The sequence below is a fragment of the Mirounga angustirostris genome, unplaced genomic scaffold (assembly GCF_029215605.1).
Source record: "Mirounga angustirostris isolate CCGP_5_RB_7025 unplaced genomic scaffold, mMirAng1.0.hap1 SCAF_1, whole genome shotgun sequence".
Lineage (NCBI taxonomy): Eukaryota > Metazoa > Chordata > Mammalia > Carnivora > Phocidae > Mirounga > Mirounga angustirostris.
In genome coordinates this window covers 1,488,466-1,504,393 of record NW_026991709.1, presented here as the reverse complement: position 1 = coordinate 1,504,393, position 15,928 = coordinate 1,488,466, and the positions used below count along the sequence as shown (strand labels likewise).

Here is a 15,928-nt window from a genome sequence, read left to right as displayed (position 1 = left end):
CTTCTCCTAAGCTGAAGCAACTCAAATACAGCATCTGAGTGCATTATTTTCCTTGATTCCAGAGGCAACATATATGCACTGTGGAAAATTGCTACATATTTTTTTAAAATATAAGAAAAAATTTTAATCGCCCATGTTCATGTAACCCAGAGATACTCACTTTAGATGTTTGTGCGTGCATGCTTCCTCTGCATTTATTTCAGCATCCCTGTAATTTAATTTTTGGGACATTTAAAAATGCAGGGAAAATATATAACCCTCACATATCCATCATCTAGAATTAGCAAATGTTAGCATTTTGTCCCGTTTGCTTCAGCTCATTTTTAATGATAGAAATCATTCTGGTTAAAATGGAAGTCCTCTTTCCCCAGCCCCTAGAGGAGACCACTTTCCTGAATTTGGTTTGTATTACATCCTCTCCTGCCCAGTTTTCTCTACCATGTTGTACGTCTGTCTTAGAGAGAGAGAGAATAAGCATGTGCACAGGGCCGTGAGCTGACGTTAGATGTCTAGGGGGTTGCTGCCCGCGGGACCCTCATCCAGCCTCCCTTTCCTAGAACCAGCGGACAGACATCCAAACCGCAAAGCCAGAGGACAGCTGCGGACGAAAATAGAGTCTGGCGAAGGCACAATTCCCGTGCGATCCAATGCAAGCCTCCAGACGTGGGACGGGGTGCTGCAGGGCGAGAGGCTGCTCACCATGTCCTGCAGCGACAAGATGGCGCGGTAAGGCCTCCCGCCCGCGGGCTCCCTGCAGGCGCACGGTTCGTCCGCGTTTCCAGCTCCAGTGTTCCCCGCATTCTCTGCAGGACTGAGACTCTGTGCGGTGCCTTTGGGGGCCACCTTGCAGGGGTTGAGCTGGGGCCTCCACACAGGAGGCTCTGGGCCGCTCACACTGCTTTGCTTCTGTGTTTGCACGTGTGGGCTTCTAGTGAGTCCGTGTGCTAGACGGTGACGTTTTAAAACAGTTTGCCCCCAGAAAAAAGGAAGAGTGTCCTTATTCCTAGGGGATGCCACCTTACGGGTCCTGCTCGTGGCCCAGGTACCAGTTTGGGTTATTGTGAGAGCAGAGTGTCCCTAGCGTCCCGTGCCGGGTGGTGGCTGCCGGCGAGCCTGGGGTTGGAGCCTGGAACACACACACCCGTTTGCCTTCACGTGACAGGTGTTTTCAGAAACAGATGTGTCCAGGCCAGACTTTTAAAAAAGCCTCATTTCTTCGGATGCTAGCGTTAGTTGCATTAGCTCTTTGTTTTTATTTTTTAACAAATGTCTACTTGAAAAGAAAAGTAACATAGGTAGATGGCAAAAAGTTCAACGGGACAGAGCATGGAAAACAAAGATCTCCTCCGTCTTCAGAGCCACCCACGTGAATGCGTTCCAAGCTGCCCTTCCAGAGTGGTCACAGCCGTGTGAATGTATGCGCATGACCCTGTTCGGTTGTCTGTAAGCCTTTTGTGTTGAGTTTCTTGAATGGACCTTGTCAGGGAACCTCAAGTACACAGAATTTGATTCCTCACGCATGGCCCATCCCCCCCCAATATATGTTTTAGATAACAGATATGTTTGGTATGTTTTAGATAACAGATGTGTTTTTGGTATGTTTTAGATATCCCCAAGCACAGGTACTCACTATGCCCACCTTGACTCATTTGCTTATTATGTGTCCTTCTGTCCACTCTCCATTCACTTTTATGTCAGTGTGTGTGTAGCCTTGAAAAATACACAGTGGTGTCATTTTGGGGTATTTATGCGTATGTTGTTAATTTATGGAGATGGAATTGTGTTTTAAATGCTATTCTGTATCTCATAGTTTCATTCAACCCAGTGTTTAGGAACTGTCCCTGATGCTGTAATAAATAGCGGATTGCTTACTTCTCAGTTCTGCAAAGACCCTGTCATAGTCATGGACTGCGCCATGTCCGTTCCCTCACGGTCGAGACTTGGGTCTGCCCTAACTCTCCTCTATGGTTCAGCTTGAGTTTCCATGAGCGTAGCTCATTCTAGACCTTCGCCATCCAGGATCTCCGCTGTACACATGTAGAACTTCACAGATGATATCAGACGCGCCCCAGAACGCTCACATGGTTTGCACTTACACCAACAGTGCGTGATGCTAGTTTCTGCCTCATTTGAAGACTGGCGTCTGCTGGGGGTGTGGGGCAGCCATTCCGTCGTTCATCTTTCTCATCAGAGGTGCCTGTTGACACCCTCTGCCCATTTGTCTTTGGGATCTCATGGTTTTTTTATCTTCATCTGCAGATGTTCCTCATATAGTTTGCACTGCAGTCCTTGATGGTTTCAGAAGTTCTGTGTCTTCTCCAGTCCAAACCCATGTCTTTACTTGGTCCGTGCCAGACCTTCGTTTTGTTATTACCTGATCCATTAATTTTTCACCCTGTGGTTTGCACTTTCAGAATCTTATTTAAGAAATTCCTTCTCAAATTAAGGATGTAAAAATATTCTCCCATACTTTTTTTCTAAGATTTTTATCATTTTACTTTCAAATTTAGACCTCTAACACATTTGTATTTGTAAGTAATAATTTGGCTTTATTATTTTAATACAGTGAATCAGTTTTCCAGGTACCATCTACTAAATAATTGACGTTTTCCTCGTTGATCTGTGAAGGCATCTCTATTACATACTGAACTCTCTTACAAAGATGGGTCTGTTTCGAGCCTCTCAAATCACCGTTAGCTCATAATCAGATGTAATTGTATGGATCACACAGTTTTTACACTTCTGACATTTCAGCATGTTTAAAGGTAGCTTTTTATGTACCTCTATTCTTCTGTACATATTTTAGAATCAGCTCAAGTGTCACCAGATGTCTTGCTCACATTTTATATGGACTTGTGAAATTATGGATGGAAATGGAAAAAATTAACATAAAGTTAAATCAGTCCATCCATGAATATTGGCTCCTTAAAAAGTTGAACATATAATTACCATATGATCCAGCAATTCCACTTCTGGGTATTTGCCCCAAAGAACTGAAAGAGATACTTGTTCACCCACACTCACTCATGGTCACTTTTAGCTCACAAGAGCTAAAAAACATGGTGAGGTGTCTGTTAAGATCTTTCACCCATTTTTTAATAGGGTAGCTTATTTTGTTTTCTTTTTGGGTTTTAAGAGTTTTTTTGGTATGTTTTAGATAACAGTCCTTTATCGGATATATCTTCTGCAAAATTTTCTCCCAGTCTGTGGCTTTTCTTCTCATTCTGTGGATATTGTTTTTAGCCAAGCAAAAGTTTTAAGTTTTAATACAGTCCAACCTGTCAATATTTCTTTCATGGATTGTGCCTTTGGTGTTGCTTGGAAAATGTCATCACCAAACCTAGGGTCATCTAGATTTTCTCCTGTGTTGTTTTCTAGGAGCTTTATGGTTTTGCATTCTACATTTGGGTCTGTGATCCACTGTGAGTTAGTTTTTGTGAAGGGTGTAAGGTCTGTGTCTAGAGTCATTTTTTTTGCGTGTGGACATCCTGTTGTTCCAGCCCCACCTGTTGAAGAGACTCTGGTTGCTCCCTTGTGTTGCCTTTGTTTCTTTAGCAAAGATCTGTTAACTTCATCTTTGTGGGTCTATTTTTGGGCTCTCTTTTCTGTTGCCTTGATCTGTTTGTCTGTTGTTTTACCAGTACTACACTGTCTTGATTACCATTTGGATTTTGAATCCAGTTCTGTTGTATGTGTGTGTAGGAGGGATTGGTCCCTCACACATCTAACAAGGAATCTTCGGCACCAGCTGGGTGTCCTACAACTCGCCTGTGCTTCTGACCAACCAGCTATAAACTGGAGGTCTCAAAGACCTCCTCCTTGGGTTCAATTAATTTGCTAGAGCAGCTCATAGATCTCAGAGAAACCTTTTACTCACTAAATCGCCAGCATATTAGAAAAGGATGTAACTCAGTAACAGCTAGATGAAGAGATGCAGAGGGCGGGTCATGGGGGGAGGGTCAAGGAGCTTACAAGCCCTCTCCAGGTGCATTGCTCTCCTCACATCCACATGTCCGCCAACCCGGAAGCTTCAAACCCTGTCCTTTGGGGTTTTTATGGAAACTTCATTACATAGGCACAATTCATTAAATCATTGGCCACTGGTGATTTTTAAAAATTTTTTTAAATATTTTTAAAATTTCTTAAGTAATCTCTACACCCAACGTTGGGTTCGAACTCACGACCCCAAGATCAAGAGTCTCATCCTGTACCAACTGAACCAGCCAGGCGCCCCAAATCATTGGCCATGGGTGATTAACTCAATCTCAAGGCCCTTTCCCCTCCTTGGAGATCAGGAGAGGGGGATGGGTCTGGAAGTTCCACCCCTCTAAACCAACCCTCATCCTTAGATGCTTTCTAAAAGTCACCTCGTTAATGTAGCAAAAGACACCTTTGAGGCCCTCATCGCTCAGGAAATTCCAAGGGTTCTAGGAGCCATGAGCCAGGAACCATGGATGAAGACCAAACATATATAAGGGCAAAATATAGTTCTTATAAATCACAATATCACAATTACTGTAGCTTTATAGTCAGTTGTGAAGCCACAGAGTGTCAGTCCTTCCGCATTGTTTTCCTCCAGTGTTGTCTTGGTTATTCGGGGTCTTTTGCCTCCATTTGAACTTTAGAATCCGTTTGTCAGTACCTGCAAAATACCTTGCTGGGATTTTGACTAAGACTCATTGAATCTAGATGAAGGTGGGAAGAGCTGATATCCTGACAATATTGAGTGGTCCTATCCATGAACATGGAATATCTCTCCTATTTATTTCTTTGATTCTTTTTTCAGAGTTTGGTAGTTTCCTCGTATAGATTTTGTATGTATTTTGTTAGAGTTATACCTAAGTATTTAATTTTTGGAGTCATTAATGTAAATGGCATCATGTTTTATAATTTTAAATTCCACTTGCTCCATATTAGCCACACTGACTTTTGACCAAGGTGCAATGGTAATTCAATGGGAAAAAGTCTTTTTAACAAGTGGTGCTGGGACAATTGGACATCTCTATGTAAAAACAAACAAATGAACTTCATATTTTGCACCATATGCAAAAGTTAACTCGAGATGGATCATAGACTGAAATGTGTAAAGGTTATAGAAGAAAGCAAGGGAAGATGCTTGCAGTTGTGGTAGGCACCTTCTTAGATAATACACCAGAGGCACTCAACTCCATCAGATTAAAATTACTTCTCTTTTGAACACACCATTAAAAGAATGAGAAATAAAGTCACCGACTGGCAGAAAATATTCACAAATCAGGTATCTGATAAAGGGCCTGTACGCAATATTAAAATTTAGACCCTCAAAACTCAACACAGGGGAAAAGCAATTTTAAAATGGGCAAAGTATCTGAATGGACACTTCATCAAAAAAGATGTCAAAGAAGCACATGACGAGACGCTCAACACTGTCCTCACTGGGAAATGCACGTGAAGCACAAAAGCACACCCATCAGAATGCTGAGCATATGAGGTGTGGACAGTGATGCAGGGAAACAATGCCCTTGGCCGCCGAGGGTGGGCATGCAGATGGCACAACCACTTGTGAAGAGCTCGGCAGTGTCTTAAAAAGTTAAAGATGTGCCTAGCCCGTGTCCAGACTCACACCCAAGTGTGCCTAGCAGCTGTCTTTGTAGAAGTCAGAAAGTGGAAACAAACCAAATGGCCGACTGTAGGGAAGTAGATGAATACGTGGTGGTGTGTCCACACAGTGGGATACTCCTTGGGGAAAAAAAGAATGAACAGTGGTACCCAGTGCACCATGGGTAAATCCCAAAATGATGATGCAAAGCAAGAGAGCCAGACAAACAGGAGTGCTTGCTGGGTGGTGCCATTTACAGAAATCCTAGAGGGCGCCTGGGTGGCTCAGTTGGTTAAGCGACTGCCTTCGGCTCAGGTCATGATCCTGGAGTCCCGGGATCGAGTCCCGCATCGGGCTCCCTGCTCGGCGGGGAGTCTGCTTCTCCCTCTGACCCTCTTCACTCTCGTGCTCTCTGTCTCTCATTCTCTCTCTCAAATAAATAAATAAAATCTTTAAAAAAAAAAAATCCTAGAGAATGCACACTAAGCTCCAGCGACAGAAAGCAGGCCAGTGGTTGCCCAGGGAGGGGCCAGAGGAGGAGGGGCAGCCGAGCGGGCATAGGACAAGGTCTGAGAGGACTTTGGGGGTGATGGTCTCAAGGGCACACACACAAGTCACCTCTTAGGGCACCTGGGAGGCTCAGTCTTGGTTAAGTGTTCAACTTGATCTCAGCGCAGGTCTTGACCTCAGGGTCGTGAGTTCAAGCCCTGCGCTGGGCTCTGTGCTGGGCATGGAGCCTGCTTGAAAACAAGCAAACACAGCTCTTACCACTGTGTGTGTCTTAATACACGCCGTGTGGTGCGTGTCAGCCGCACCTCAGTAATTTCCAGAAGAAGAAATTACAGCGGAAATTAGAAAATGATCACTAAGTAAATCACAAAAAGCCCTAGAGCTACAGAGTTGCAAAGAGAACAAATCCAAATAAATATTTAGAAAGAAGGAAGCAGTAAAGAGCAGAAATTATTTTGAAAGACAATAAACAGTAGGTAGTAACAAACCCCCGTGTAAGTTCTTTCGAAAGGACGATGACGTGAACAGAGCTGGCGGAACTGACAAGAACAGAGAGCCTGGCCCAGCTGTGCTGGGGATGGAGTGGGGGACAGTTCAGGACACAGCCAATGCTAAAACATGCTGTAGGGAGTTGTGTGCGGGGTTGCAGGCGACTTCATCACCAGGATGACGCGGAGTCACACAAACCTTTTAGAGAAGCGTCCATTCCTGACGTTGGCGTGGGTGGAGGACGTTAACCGAATCTGGAGCCGTTACGTATACTCCACCCACCACGCCCACGCCAGGGGGGACATCAGCGAAGAAAGGGATTTCCCCGTGGAGAAGGGGAACTGCTGTCCTGGACGGCTTGTCTGTGAGTGCTCTGCATGTTTGCAGAGCCAGGAATCCCATTTTAGGGATCAGAAAACTAGGGAAAGACCCCGGCTCACTTTATGGGATCATCACCACTTCATCCCCAAACCAGCAGGGCTGGTAAAGAGAAGCACAGTGACAGGCTGTCGTCCGTCAGGAAAACACACACATACACACCAAATCCAGTAGTGTACTTTTAACTGTCAGTTTCTTACAAAGCTGTAACTTTAATGCAGTTTTAATTAAATGTCATCATTTTTTCACAGACCTTGAAAGTCAGATCCCAGCACTCAGATGACAGGTGTAAGACTGCTGGTGACGGGCGGTCAGGGTCGCCTGTGTTTAGAGGAAATGCAAACGATACAGAAGTTTATTTCTGTCTCAGAGAGAGTCGGGTCCAACAGTAGGTGGGTCGTCCAGATTCAGTCTTCCTGCCGCATCCAGGAGGCGCCTTCTGTCCTCAAGGTCCTGCAGTGCCCACCAAATCCCCTGCAGCTGGTCTGAGCTTCCGAAGCAGGAGGGAGGGCAGGCAGGAGGGCCAGCCCAGCATGCCTCCCGGGCCACACCTCCAGGTCCACCGGCCTGGTCACATTAGACAGCTGCGTTTCATCATCCAGAACCTGGTCGAGGGCCACGTCTTGCTGCGCAGGAAGCTGGGGCTCGCAGGATGGAGGGAAGGGGCGTGGGCCTGCCGCCGCAATCTCTGCTGCATGTGGGATCTGTGGTCTGCAAACAGACCTGGACCTATGGAGTGTGTTTATGCACAAAGAAAAGCAGGCCCTTGACTCGGCACCCAGAAGCGCATTCCAGCTAGATGAAGGAGCTGAACGTGAAGAGTGGCTGCTGATAAGTTTTGTGGCCTCTGCTGAAGCAGGTTTCATAATCAAGGCATAGAAAGCCCAAATTAGAAAGAAAAACATGAATAAATTTGACTAAATTAGAAATTTAAATAAAACCCCTTTAGGTATAGTGGAAAGAAAAAACCACAAAGGGAAAATGGGATTCTGACTTCTGGTGAGAACTCAGCTGATAAAGTTCCTACAACTCAGTAATACAGAGGCACTGGCTGGGGGTCTCTGCTGGGGAGAAGTGAACGTTCTGGGTCTTGTTGAGATGGGGGTTACACACGGGAGCGTCAGGCTCCCCCCACACACTTCTCCAGGACTCCGCGATGCCTCCTGGAGCTCTCGCAGACCCCGCAGAGTACTGGCTCGGCCTCACGGGGCTGCTTCCTCCAGACGCCAGTTGTAGGACCTGGGCGCCAGGGTACCCACATTCTGTCTGACTTGGCCACGCGTCAGGGGTTTCCAGGACCCCCTCCTTGGGTTCAGTAATTTGCTAACAGAGCTCGCAGAACGCAGGGAAGACAATTTACTTAGTACTTACCAGTTTATTAGAAAGAATACAGCTGGGGAACAGCCAGGTGAAAGAGACACACAGGAGAAAGCTTTGGGGCTGAGGCGCATCCCTGCTGTCCCGCCCACCTCCCCTCAGCACCTGGCTGTGAGCCCCTCCGCTGGGGGCCCTTGTGCGGATTTCCATTCCTGGGCGTAAGTCCCTGGTCCCTGGCGACCAGCTCCACCCCCTGCCCTCCCTGGGAGTGGGGGTGGGGGGCTGGGCTGAATGGTCTGGCCCCCCAGTCCCCCAGACCAGCCCCCGTCCTCCTGGAGTCCCTCAGTAGCATAGGCTTAGTTATGCTTGGGGGGCTTGTTACTGTCACACCAGCATGTGGCGGGGGGCCAGGAAGGTCGTCCAGAAACGCTGTGGTGGCCAGGGTGCTGCCAGCTGGCTGCCGTGCTGACCCTGCCCTGAGCGAGTGAGAGTGTCCTGGGCGGCCCCTCTCGAAGGCGAGGCCGCCCGTGTCCCTCACAGAGGGGCACAACCGTGTTCCACAGACGTCCCCGTCGGACGGGAGAGCACAGGATAGGGGCGATGGGCAGGCTGGGCATGGGGAGGGAGGAGCAGTCCTGCAGCTGGGGGCCAGCAGGTGCCATCTGTCTGACTGGCAGGGGCCAGTGAGGAGAGTGAGCCACGGGGCGCCGCACAGCGCGTCCTGTGGAGAAGGAGCAGGGGTCTGGAGGGAGGGAGGGAGGAAGCAGGGACCTCCTACCTGAGTCCGGTGTGGGGTGGGGGGGTGAGGGTGAGGCCTGCGCCCTCCACTCTTCCTCCACTTTTCCTGTGTGGCAGACGCAGAGGCAGGCCAGAGGGGGAGCAGGGCAGTGGAGGGGAGGGGCCCCCATGTGCTTCCCTGGAGGCTGTGGGTGGGCATGGGGAAGCTGCACCAGGGGACCCAGCTGGGCAACCCTGCTCTGAGCCCTGGCCTCCCAGAAATCACCTGGGGTGGGGAGAGAGAGGCCGTTGCCCCTGGGTCCCTGCGTGGTTCTCACTAGTACCACCCAGCACCCTGCCGCGGACCCCTGTGCCCTCATGAGGGGGGTTGAGCCGGGCACCAGGGTGGAGGTGGGTGTGCACGCCTGGCCCACGTCTTTGCAGAGGTTTGCCTGGGGACGTTGGGTGCCGGGAGCCCGGCTGCATCCACCCTCCCAGCCCTCCCTGTGCTCTGAAAGGTGCACTGGCAGGAGCCCGTCTGCAGAAGTGGCTGGCGACCCACGCGTTCCCACCCAGGGCCTCCACAGAGCAGTCGTGGCTGCTAGAATTCTTTCACGAAGCATGTGTTCAGGATTAATGACGGCACAAATATAGGGCTCTGCAAGATCACTGTTTTCGAGTTTGCCCTGGGAGGCTGAATTCCCCTTAGAGATGAACCCCTATCCAGGCTGGAATTTACATAAGAAGGGGTGCCCTGTGGTTTTTGTAAGCATGCAGCCAGTTCATGCTTTTTCTTGTAAGATAGGAAAATCTGTGATTGAACTTTTCAGAGGGTGGGAGGAACATGCAGGACTGGGGACTCATCCTTTCAGCAAGTATTTATTGATCTGAGGCTGTGTCAGTGAGGAAAACAGAAGCCCCTCCCCCATGGAGCTTGCGTGCTGGGAGGTGGGAGTGGAGACGGAAGTCAGCACAGGAGGGCACACAGGTGGTGGGTGGGAGGCCCCACGGAGAGGGACTTCCTGCAGAGACGGAGAGGTGGGGGCACTGTGGCCAGGAGGCTGCTGGGGACGGTTTCCAGGCTAGAGGGCCTGGGAGGAGTGGCCAGAAGCCCCCTTGCCCCTGGTGGCCCAAGCATGGGAGGGGGGTGGTGAGGGAGGGACAGCAAGGCCAGATGGGCCTTGGAGGGGCCTTTGGAATGATGGTGATTTCTAGGGAGAAGATTGGGAGTGTTGGAAGATTTTGTGCACAGGAGTGTCCTGGCCTGGCCTGTGTTCACAGGGTCCCATGGCGGCTCTTCTGGGATGAGCCACTGGGGGTGGGGGCCGTGGTCACCGTGGGACACAGCAACAAAGCAGGTGGGGACCTGTGACTTGAGACCTGTGGTCCAGCAGGGGCAATGGCCGAATGGTACCTCCTCGGTCCGCTCTGACAGGAGGTCCCCAGCTCTGCGAGCCACCCGCCCATGACTCTGCGGGTTTGGCTCCAGCATAGAGCATGGAGCTGGATAGGTCAGGAGTTTGGGCAGTGGACCCTGTGCACCATTGGTTGCCAGCATTGACCCCACTGGGCACTGCCCTCTGTTTCCACGAGGGCCGAGGGACCTGCTGGACTTGGGCCCGACGTACAAACGTGTGCAGCCAAAGATGGCATGGGTGGCCTCGCGGTGAGGGCAGTGCAGAGGGGGCAGGGCGGGGCTCTGCACCCCACCCCAGCCCCACCCCCACAGTCTGTCCAGACCCTGCGGCCCCTGGACCCAAGCCCCTGGACCCAAGGGTCTTTCTCACATGGGCCTCCCGTCCTGTCCCTGCTCACTTCTGACCTGTGTTGCAGCCAAGGCCGCCCCCCAACAGCCTCCGCCTGTATGTAGCTCCTTGCTCACAGGCAGAGGAACGTGCAGGTGAGTTGTCGCCTAAAAATATTTCCATTAAATCAGATGGTGCTATTGCCTTGCTCAAAGTCCTTCAGGGGCTCCCCACTGGCCTCAGGCTGCCTTCCCCTGGCCTTCCTCCCGGCTGCCACTGCGCCCCCCTCCTGGGTCTGTCTGGGCCCCTCCCTCCACCTCACAGGCCCCTCCTGGGGCTGAGCGTCAGGGTCACCCTCGGGAGCCTTCCTGAAGTTGGCACCCACTTTTCCTTTTCTTGGAATCCTGCTTTCCCTCCAGTTGATTTCACCTCTGTTTGTGTTCTCGATCATGTGTTTGCCTTGTTACTGCTTGCTCTTTGTCCAGACAGCCCCCTGGCCCCAGGAGCACATGGGCCATGCCTTCCCTAGCCCTGTGGCCTTGGCACCATGGGCTCCTGCCATCTGTGAACTCAGGAAGGGGGCAGGGGCGCGTGGTGAGAGGGTAGGTGCGCTGGAGCAGAAAGCCTGGGTTGCCGGTGACGGAGACAGTGCTGTGACTAGTGACCCAGGGCAGCTGCGAGCTCGCCCTCCCCTCCTGGCCGAGCCTCCCTCCACGTATCAAACCAAGCTCGGCTCAGATTGTCGGCAAGGAGCAAGTTTGAGGTTTTCAAGGTCTCCTTTGCAGTTTTTTTTTTTTAAAGATTTTATTTGACAGAGACACAGTGAGAGGGGGAGGGTCAGAGGGAGACGCAGACCCCCTGCCGAGCAGGGAACCGATGCGGGGCTCAATCCCAGGACCCCGGGATCATGACTTGAGCCGAAGGCAGACGCTTAACGACTGAGCCCCCCAGGCACCTCTGCAGTTATTTTTACTGGAAGTAATAAAAATGTACTTGCTCTTTTGATTTCTCTCCCAAGAAACGTGGCTCATGGACGCTTTCCGGCACTAAGCCTCAGTAATGTGTCACAGGAGATAGTTCCCCAGTTTCGAAGAATCGTTCATAGCGTTCCCTCTGTGTCAGTTCTGTTTAAGTGCTGCCTTTTGCTAGTTGTTGACATTTGTTCACCATCAAGTACGTCTGTGGGCCAGGCAGCTGTGCGATGCGCTGGGTGGGCGCCCTCTGGCACGACACCCCGTCTTCCACTCAAGAGTGTGTTCCCTCTGCCTGCAGGTGGAACGTGGTGGGCGTGCAGGGGTCCCTGCTCAGCATCTTCGTGGAGCCGATCTACTTCTCGAGCATCATCCTGGGCAGCCTCTACCACGGCGACCACCTCTCCAGGGCCATGTACCAGCGGATCTCCAACATAGAAGACCTGCCCCCGCTGTACACGCTCAACAAGCCTCTGCTCAGCGGCAAGTACCCCTGCAGCGTGACTGTGTCTGTGTTCACGTGACCTCATGACCTCGCTGGGCCTCATCGGGGCCTCGCACTCGGTGCTCAGATAACCCTGCTGGGCCATATCCGGGTCGCCCACTCGGTGCTCAGATAACCCTACTGGGCCATATCCGGGTCTCCCACTTGGTGCTCAGATAACCCCGCTGGGCCACGTCGGGGCCTCGCATTCGGTGCTCAGATAACCCTGCTGGGCTGCGTTGGGGCCTCGCATTCGGTGCTCAGATAACCCTGCTGGGCCATATCCGGGTCTCCTACTCGGTGCTCAGATAACCCTGCTGGGCCATATCCGGGTCTCCCACTCGGTGCTCAGATAACCCTGCTGGGCCACGTCGGGGCCTCGCATTCGGTGCTCAGATAACCCTGCTGGGCCATATCCGGGTCTCCCACTCGGTGCTCAGATAACCCTGCTGGGCCACGTCGGGGCCTCGCATTCGGTGCTCAGATAACCCTGCTGGGCCATATCTGGGTCTCCCACTCGGTGCTCAGATAACCCTGCTGGGCCATATCCGGGTCTCCCACTCAGTGCTCAGATAACCCTGCTGGGCCGCGTTGGGGCCTCGCACTCAGTGCTCAGATAACCCTGCTGGGCCATATCCGGGTCTCCCACTCGGTGCTCAGATAACCCTGCTGGGCCATATCCGGGTCCCCCACTCGGTGCTCAGATAACCCTACTGGGCCACGTCGGGGCCTCGCATTTGGTGCTCAGATAACCCTGCTGGGCCACGTCGGGGCCTCACACTCGGTGCTCAGATAACCCTGCTGGGCCATATCCGGGTCTCCCACTCAGTGCTCAGATAACCCTGCTGGGCTGCGTCGGGACCTCGCATTTGGTGCTCAGATAACCCTGCTGGGCCGTGTTGGGGCCTCGCACTCGGTGCTCAGATAACCCTGCTGGGTCGTATCAGAGTCTCACACGTGGGAACGCCGTAGGGAAGCCACTGTCTGTCAGAGCAGAGGGCGAGAGGCCATGTTGTAGGGCCTCTGGGCCGCTCAGGTGGGTCCTCATACAGTTCATCTCTTTACTGATCAAAAACCTTGCCTTTTATAGATGAGTTACTGCCCAGACTTGGCACCCGCCTGTTTTTCTTTCCCTTGTATGTTTATCTTCAAGTCCTGTGTCAGTGGGAGAGACTCGCAGATGCCACGGAAAGTCTGCGGGCGTCAGCTGTGCAGGATGGAGCGGGGCTGGTCATCTGTGCTGGGCTGCCGCCTCAGAGGGAGGTTGGGGATGGAGTTGTGCGCACCCAGGATGGGTCGGCGATGGGGTGGTGCCTCGCACCGGCCCTGAGTGCCTGTGGTCACTGGTTCGTTTGCTGTGTCCCCTTTAGCATCTCAGAGGGAGCAAGGACTCTTGAATGCAAGGTCCTAACTTCTCAGTTCACCCCTCTTTAAAGAACACAGTGAAGGTATTTTTATCCTTTTGAAAATATCGTTTTACTCGCTTTTTTAAAGCTCAGAACTAAAACCATAATCCAGACTAAAGCGTGTGTTTTTGGCGTGTGTGTGCGCACTGCCTTGTCTGGGTGCTTGGCTACTAGCCCGCCTTTACCTGGAGAAGAGCAGCGTGGCATTTTAGGTGAAGGCATGTCTGTTAGAGCACAGAAAGTGTGCAAAACGGAGAAAACCAGTGGTTGTTCCTGATCACATTTTACAGCTCCCTAAATGTAAGCGTTATTTTTTACGAAAAAATACCTTCTCTGCTAAAACTTGATAGTGAGTGATTGCCGCTGAGCGTCCACAGGCATGGCGCCTCCACTGGGAGAGAGGAGATAGCGTAAGTATCCTGTCGTGTTAGAACACGAGCTTCCCATGATGCAGAAAACAGCGCTCCCTGCGTGGCCCCCGTGGTCTGTTTCATTCCGGCTGCAAGCCGTCTCGTGCCTGGTGCAGGAGAGGCCCTCCAATGTCGCTGGACCAGCGCCGTGCTGGCTCGTGTTGCGTCCAGGGCTAACGTGTGCAAAGACAGGTCATGTCGCTGGGGGAATGTTGTACGATACTGAAAGGGAAGCTCACTTATACAAGTCAGGTGCGTTTTTTTTTTAAATTGTTATGTTAATCCCCATACATTACATCATTAGTTTTAGATGTAGTGTTCCATGATTCATTGTTTGTGCATAACACCCAGTGCTCCATGCAGAACGTGCCCTCCTCAATACTCACCACCAGGCTAACCCATCCTCCCACCCCCCTCCCCTCTAGAACCCTCAGTTTGTTTTTCAGAGTCCATCGTCTCTCATGGTTCGTCTACCCCTCCAATTCCCCCCACCTTCATTCTTCCCCTCCTGCTATCTTCTTCTTTTTTTTTTTTTTCTCTTAACATATATTGCATTATTTGTTTCAGAGGTACAGATCTGAGATTCAACAGTCTTGCACAATTCACAGCGCTTACCAGAGCACATACCCTCCCCAGTGTCTATCACCCAGTCACCCTATCCCTCCCATCCCACCCCCCACTCCAGCAACCCTCAGTTTGTTTCCTGTGATTAAGAATTCCTCATATCAGTGAGGTCATATGATACATGTCTTTCTCTGTTTGACTTATTTCGCTCAGCATAATACCCTCCAGTTCCATCCACGTCATTGCAAATGGCAAGATCTCATTCCTTTTGATGGCTGCATAATATTCCATTGTATATATAGACCACATCTTCTTATCCATTCATCTGTTGATGGACATCTTGACTCTTTCCACAGTTTGGCTATTGTGGACATTGCTGCTATAAACATTGGGGTGCACGTGCCCCTTCGGATCCCTACATTTGTATCTTTGGGGTAAATACCCAGTAGTGAAATTGCTGGATCATATGGTAGCTCTATTTTCAACTTTTTGAGGAACCTCCATACTGTTTTCCAAAGTGGCTGCACCAGCTTGCATTCCCACCAACAGTGTAAGAGGGTTCCCCTTTCTCCGCGTCCCCGCCAACATCTGTCATTTCCTGACTTGTTAATTTTAGCCATTCTGACTGGTGTGAGGTGGTATCTCATTGAGGTTTTGATTTGGATTTCCCTGATGCTGAGCGATATTGAGCACTTTTTCATGTGTCTGTTGGCCATTTGGATGTCTTCTTTGGAAAAATGTCTGTTCATGTCTTCTGCCCATTTCTTGATTGGATTCTTTGTTCTTTGGGTGTTGAGTTTGATGAGTTCTTTATAGATTTTGGATACTAGCCCTTTATCTGATATGTCATTTGCAAATATCTTCTCCCATTCTGTCGGTTGTCTTTTGGTTTTGTTGACTGTTTCCTTTGCTTTGCAAAAGCTTTTTATCTTGATGTAGTCCCAAGAGTTCATTTTTGCCCTTGCTTCCCTTGCCTTTGGCGATGTTTCTAGGAAGAAGTTGCTGCAGCTGAGGTTGAAGAGGTTGCTGCCTGTATTCTCCTTTAGGATTTTGATGGACTCCTGTCTCACATTGAGGTCTTTCAACCATTTGGAGTCTATTTTTGTGTGTGGTGTAAGGAAATGGTCCCGTTTCATTCTTTTGCATGTGGCTATCCAATTTTCCCAACACCATTTGTTGAAGAGACTGTCTTTTTTCCATTGGACATTCTTTCCTGCTTTGTCAAAGATGAGTTGACCATAGAGTTGAGGGTCCATTTCTGGGCTCTCTATTCTGTTCCATTGATCTATCTGTCTGTTTTTGTGCCAGTACCATACTGTCTTGATGATGACAGCTTTGTAATAGAGCTGGAAGTCCGGA

The 15,928-nt window shown here is 50.5% G+C and overlaps 1 protein-coding gene across 13 annotated transcripts in view; it reads left to right on the top strand.

Moving 5' to 3' along the window:
- The window catches only part of ADARB1 (adenosine deaminase RNA specific B1), a 144,881-nt gene that overhangs the window by 106,282 nt on the left and 22,671 nt on the right, over window positions 1-15,928 (top strand). For all 13 annotated transcript variants that reach the window (XR_010407330.1, XR_010407331.1, XM_064577955.1 and 10 more), the window contains 2 exons: window positions 558-726; window positions 12,007-12,188. Coding sequence is in view for 11 of the 13 variants with exons in the window: in XM_064577955.1 (XP_064434025.1) it covers window positions 558-726; window positions 12,007-12,188 (351 nt within the window). In the remaining 2 variants the exon portion in view is untranslated. The remainder of the gene's footprint in view (window positions 1-557; window positions 727-12,006; window positions 12,189-15,928) is intronic.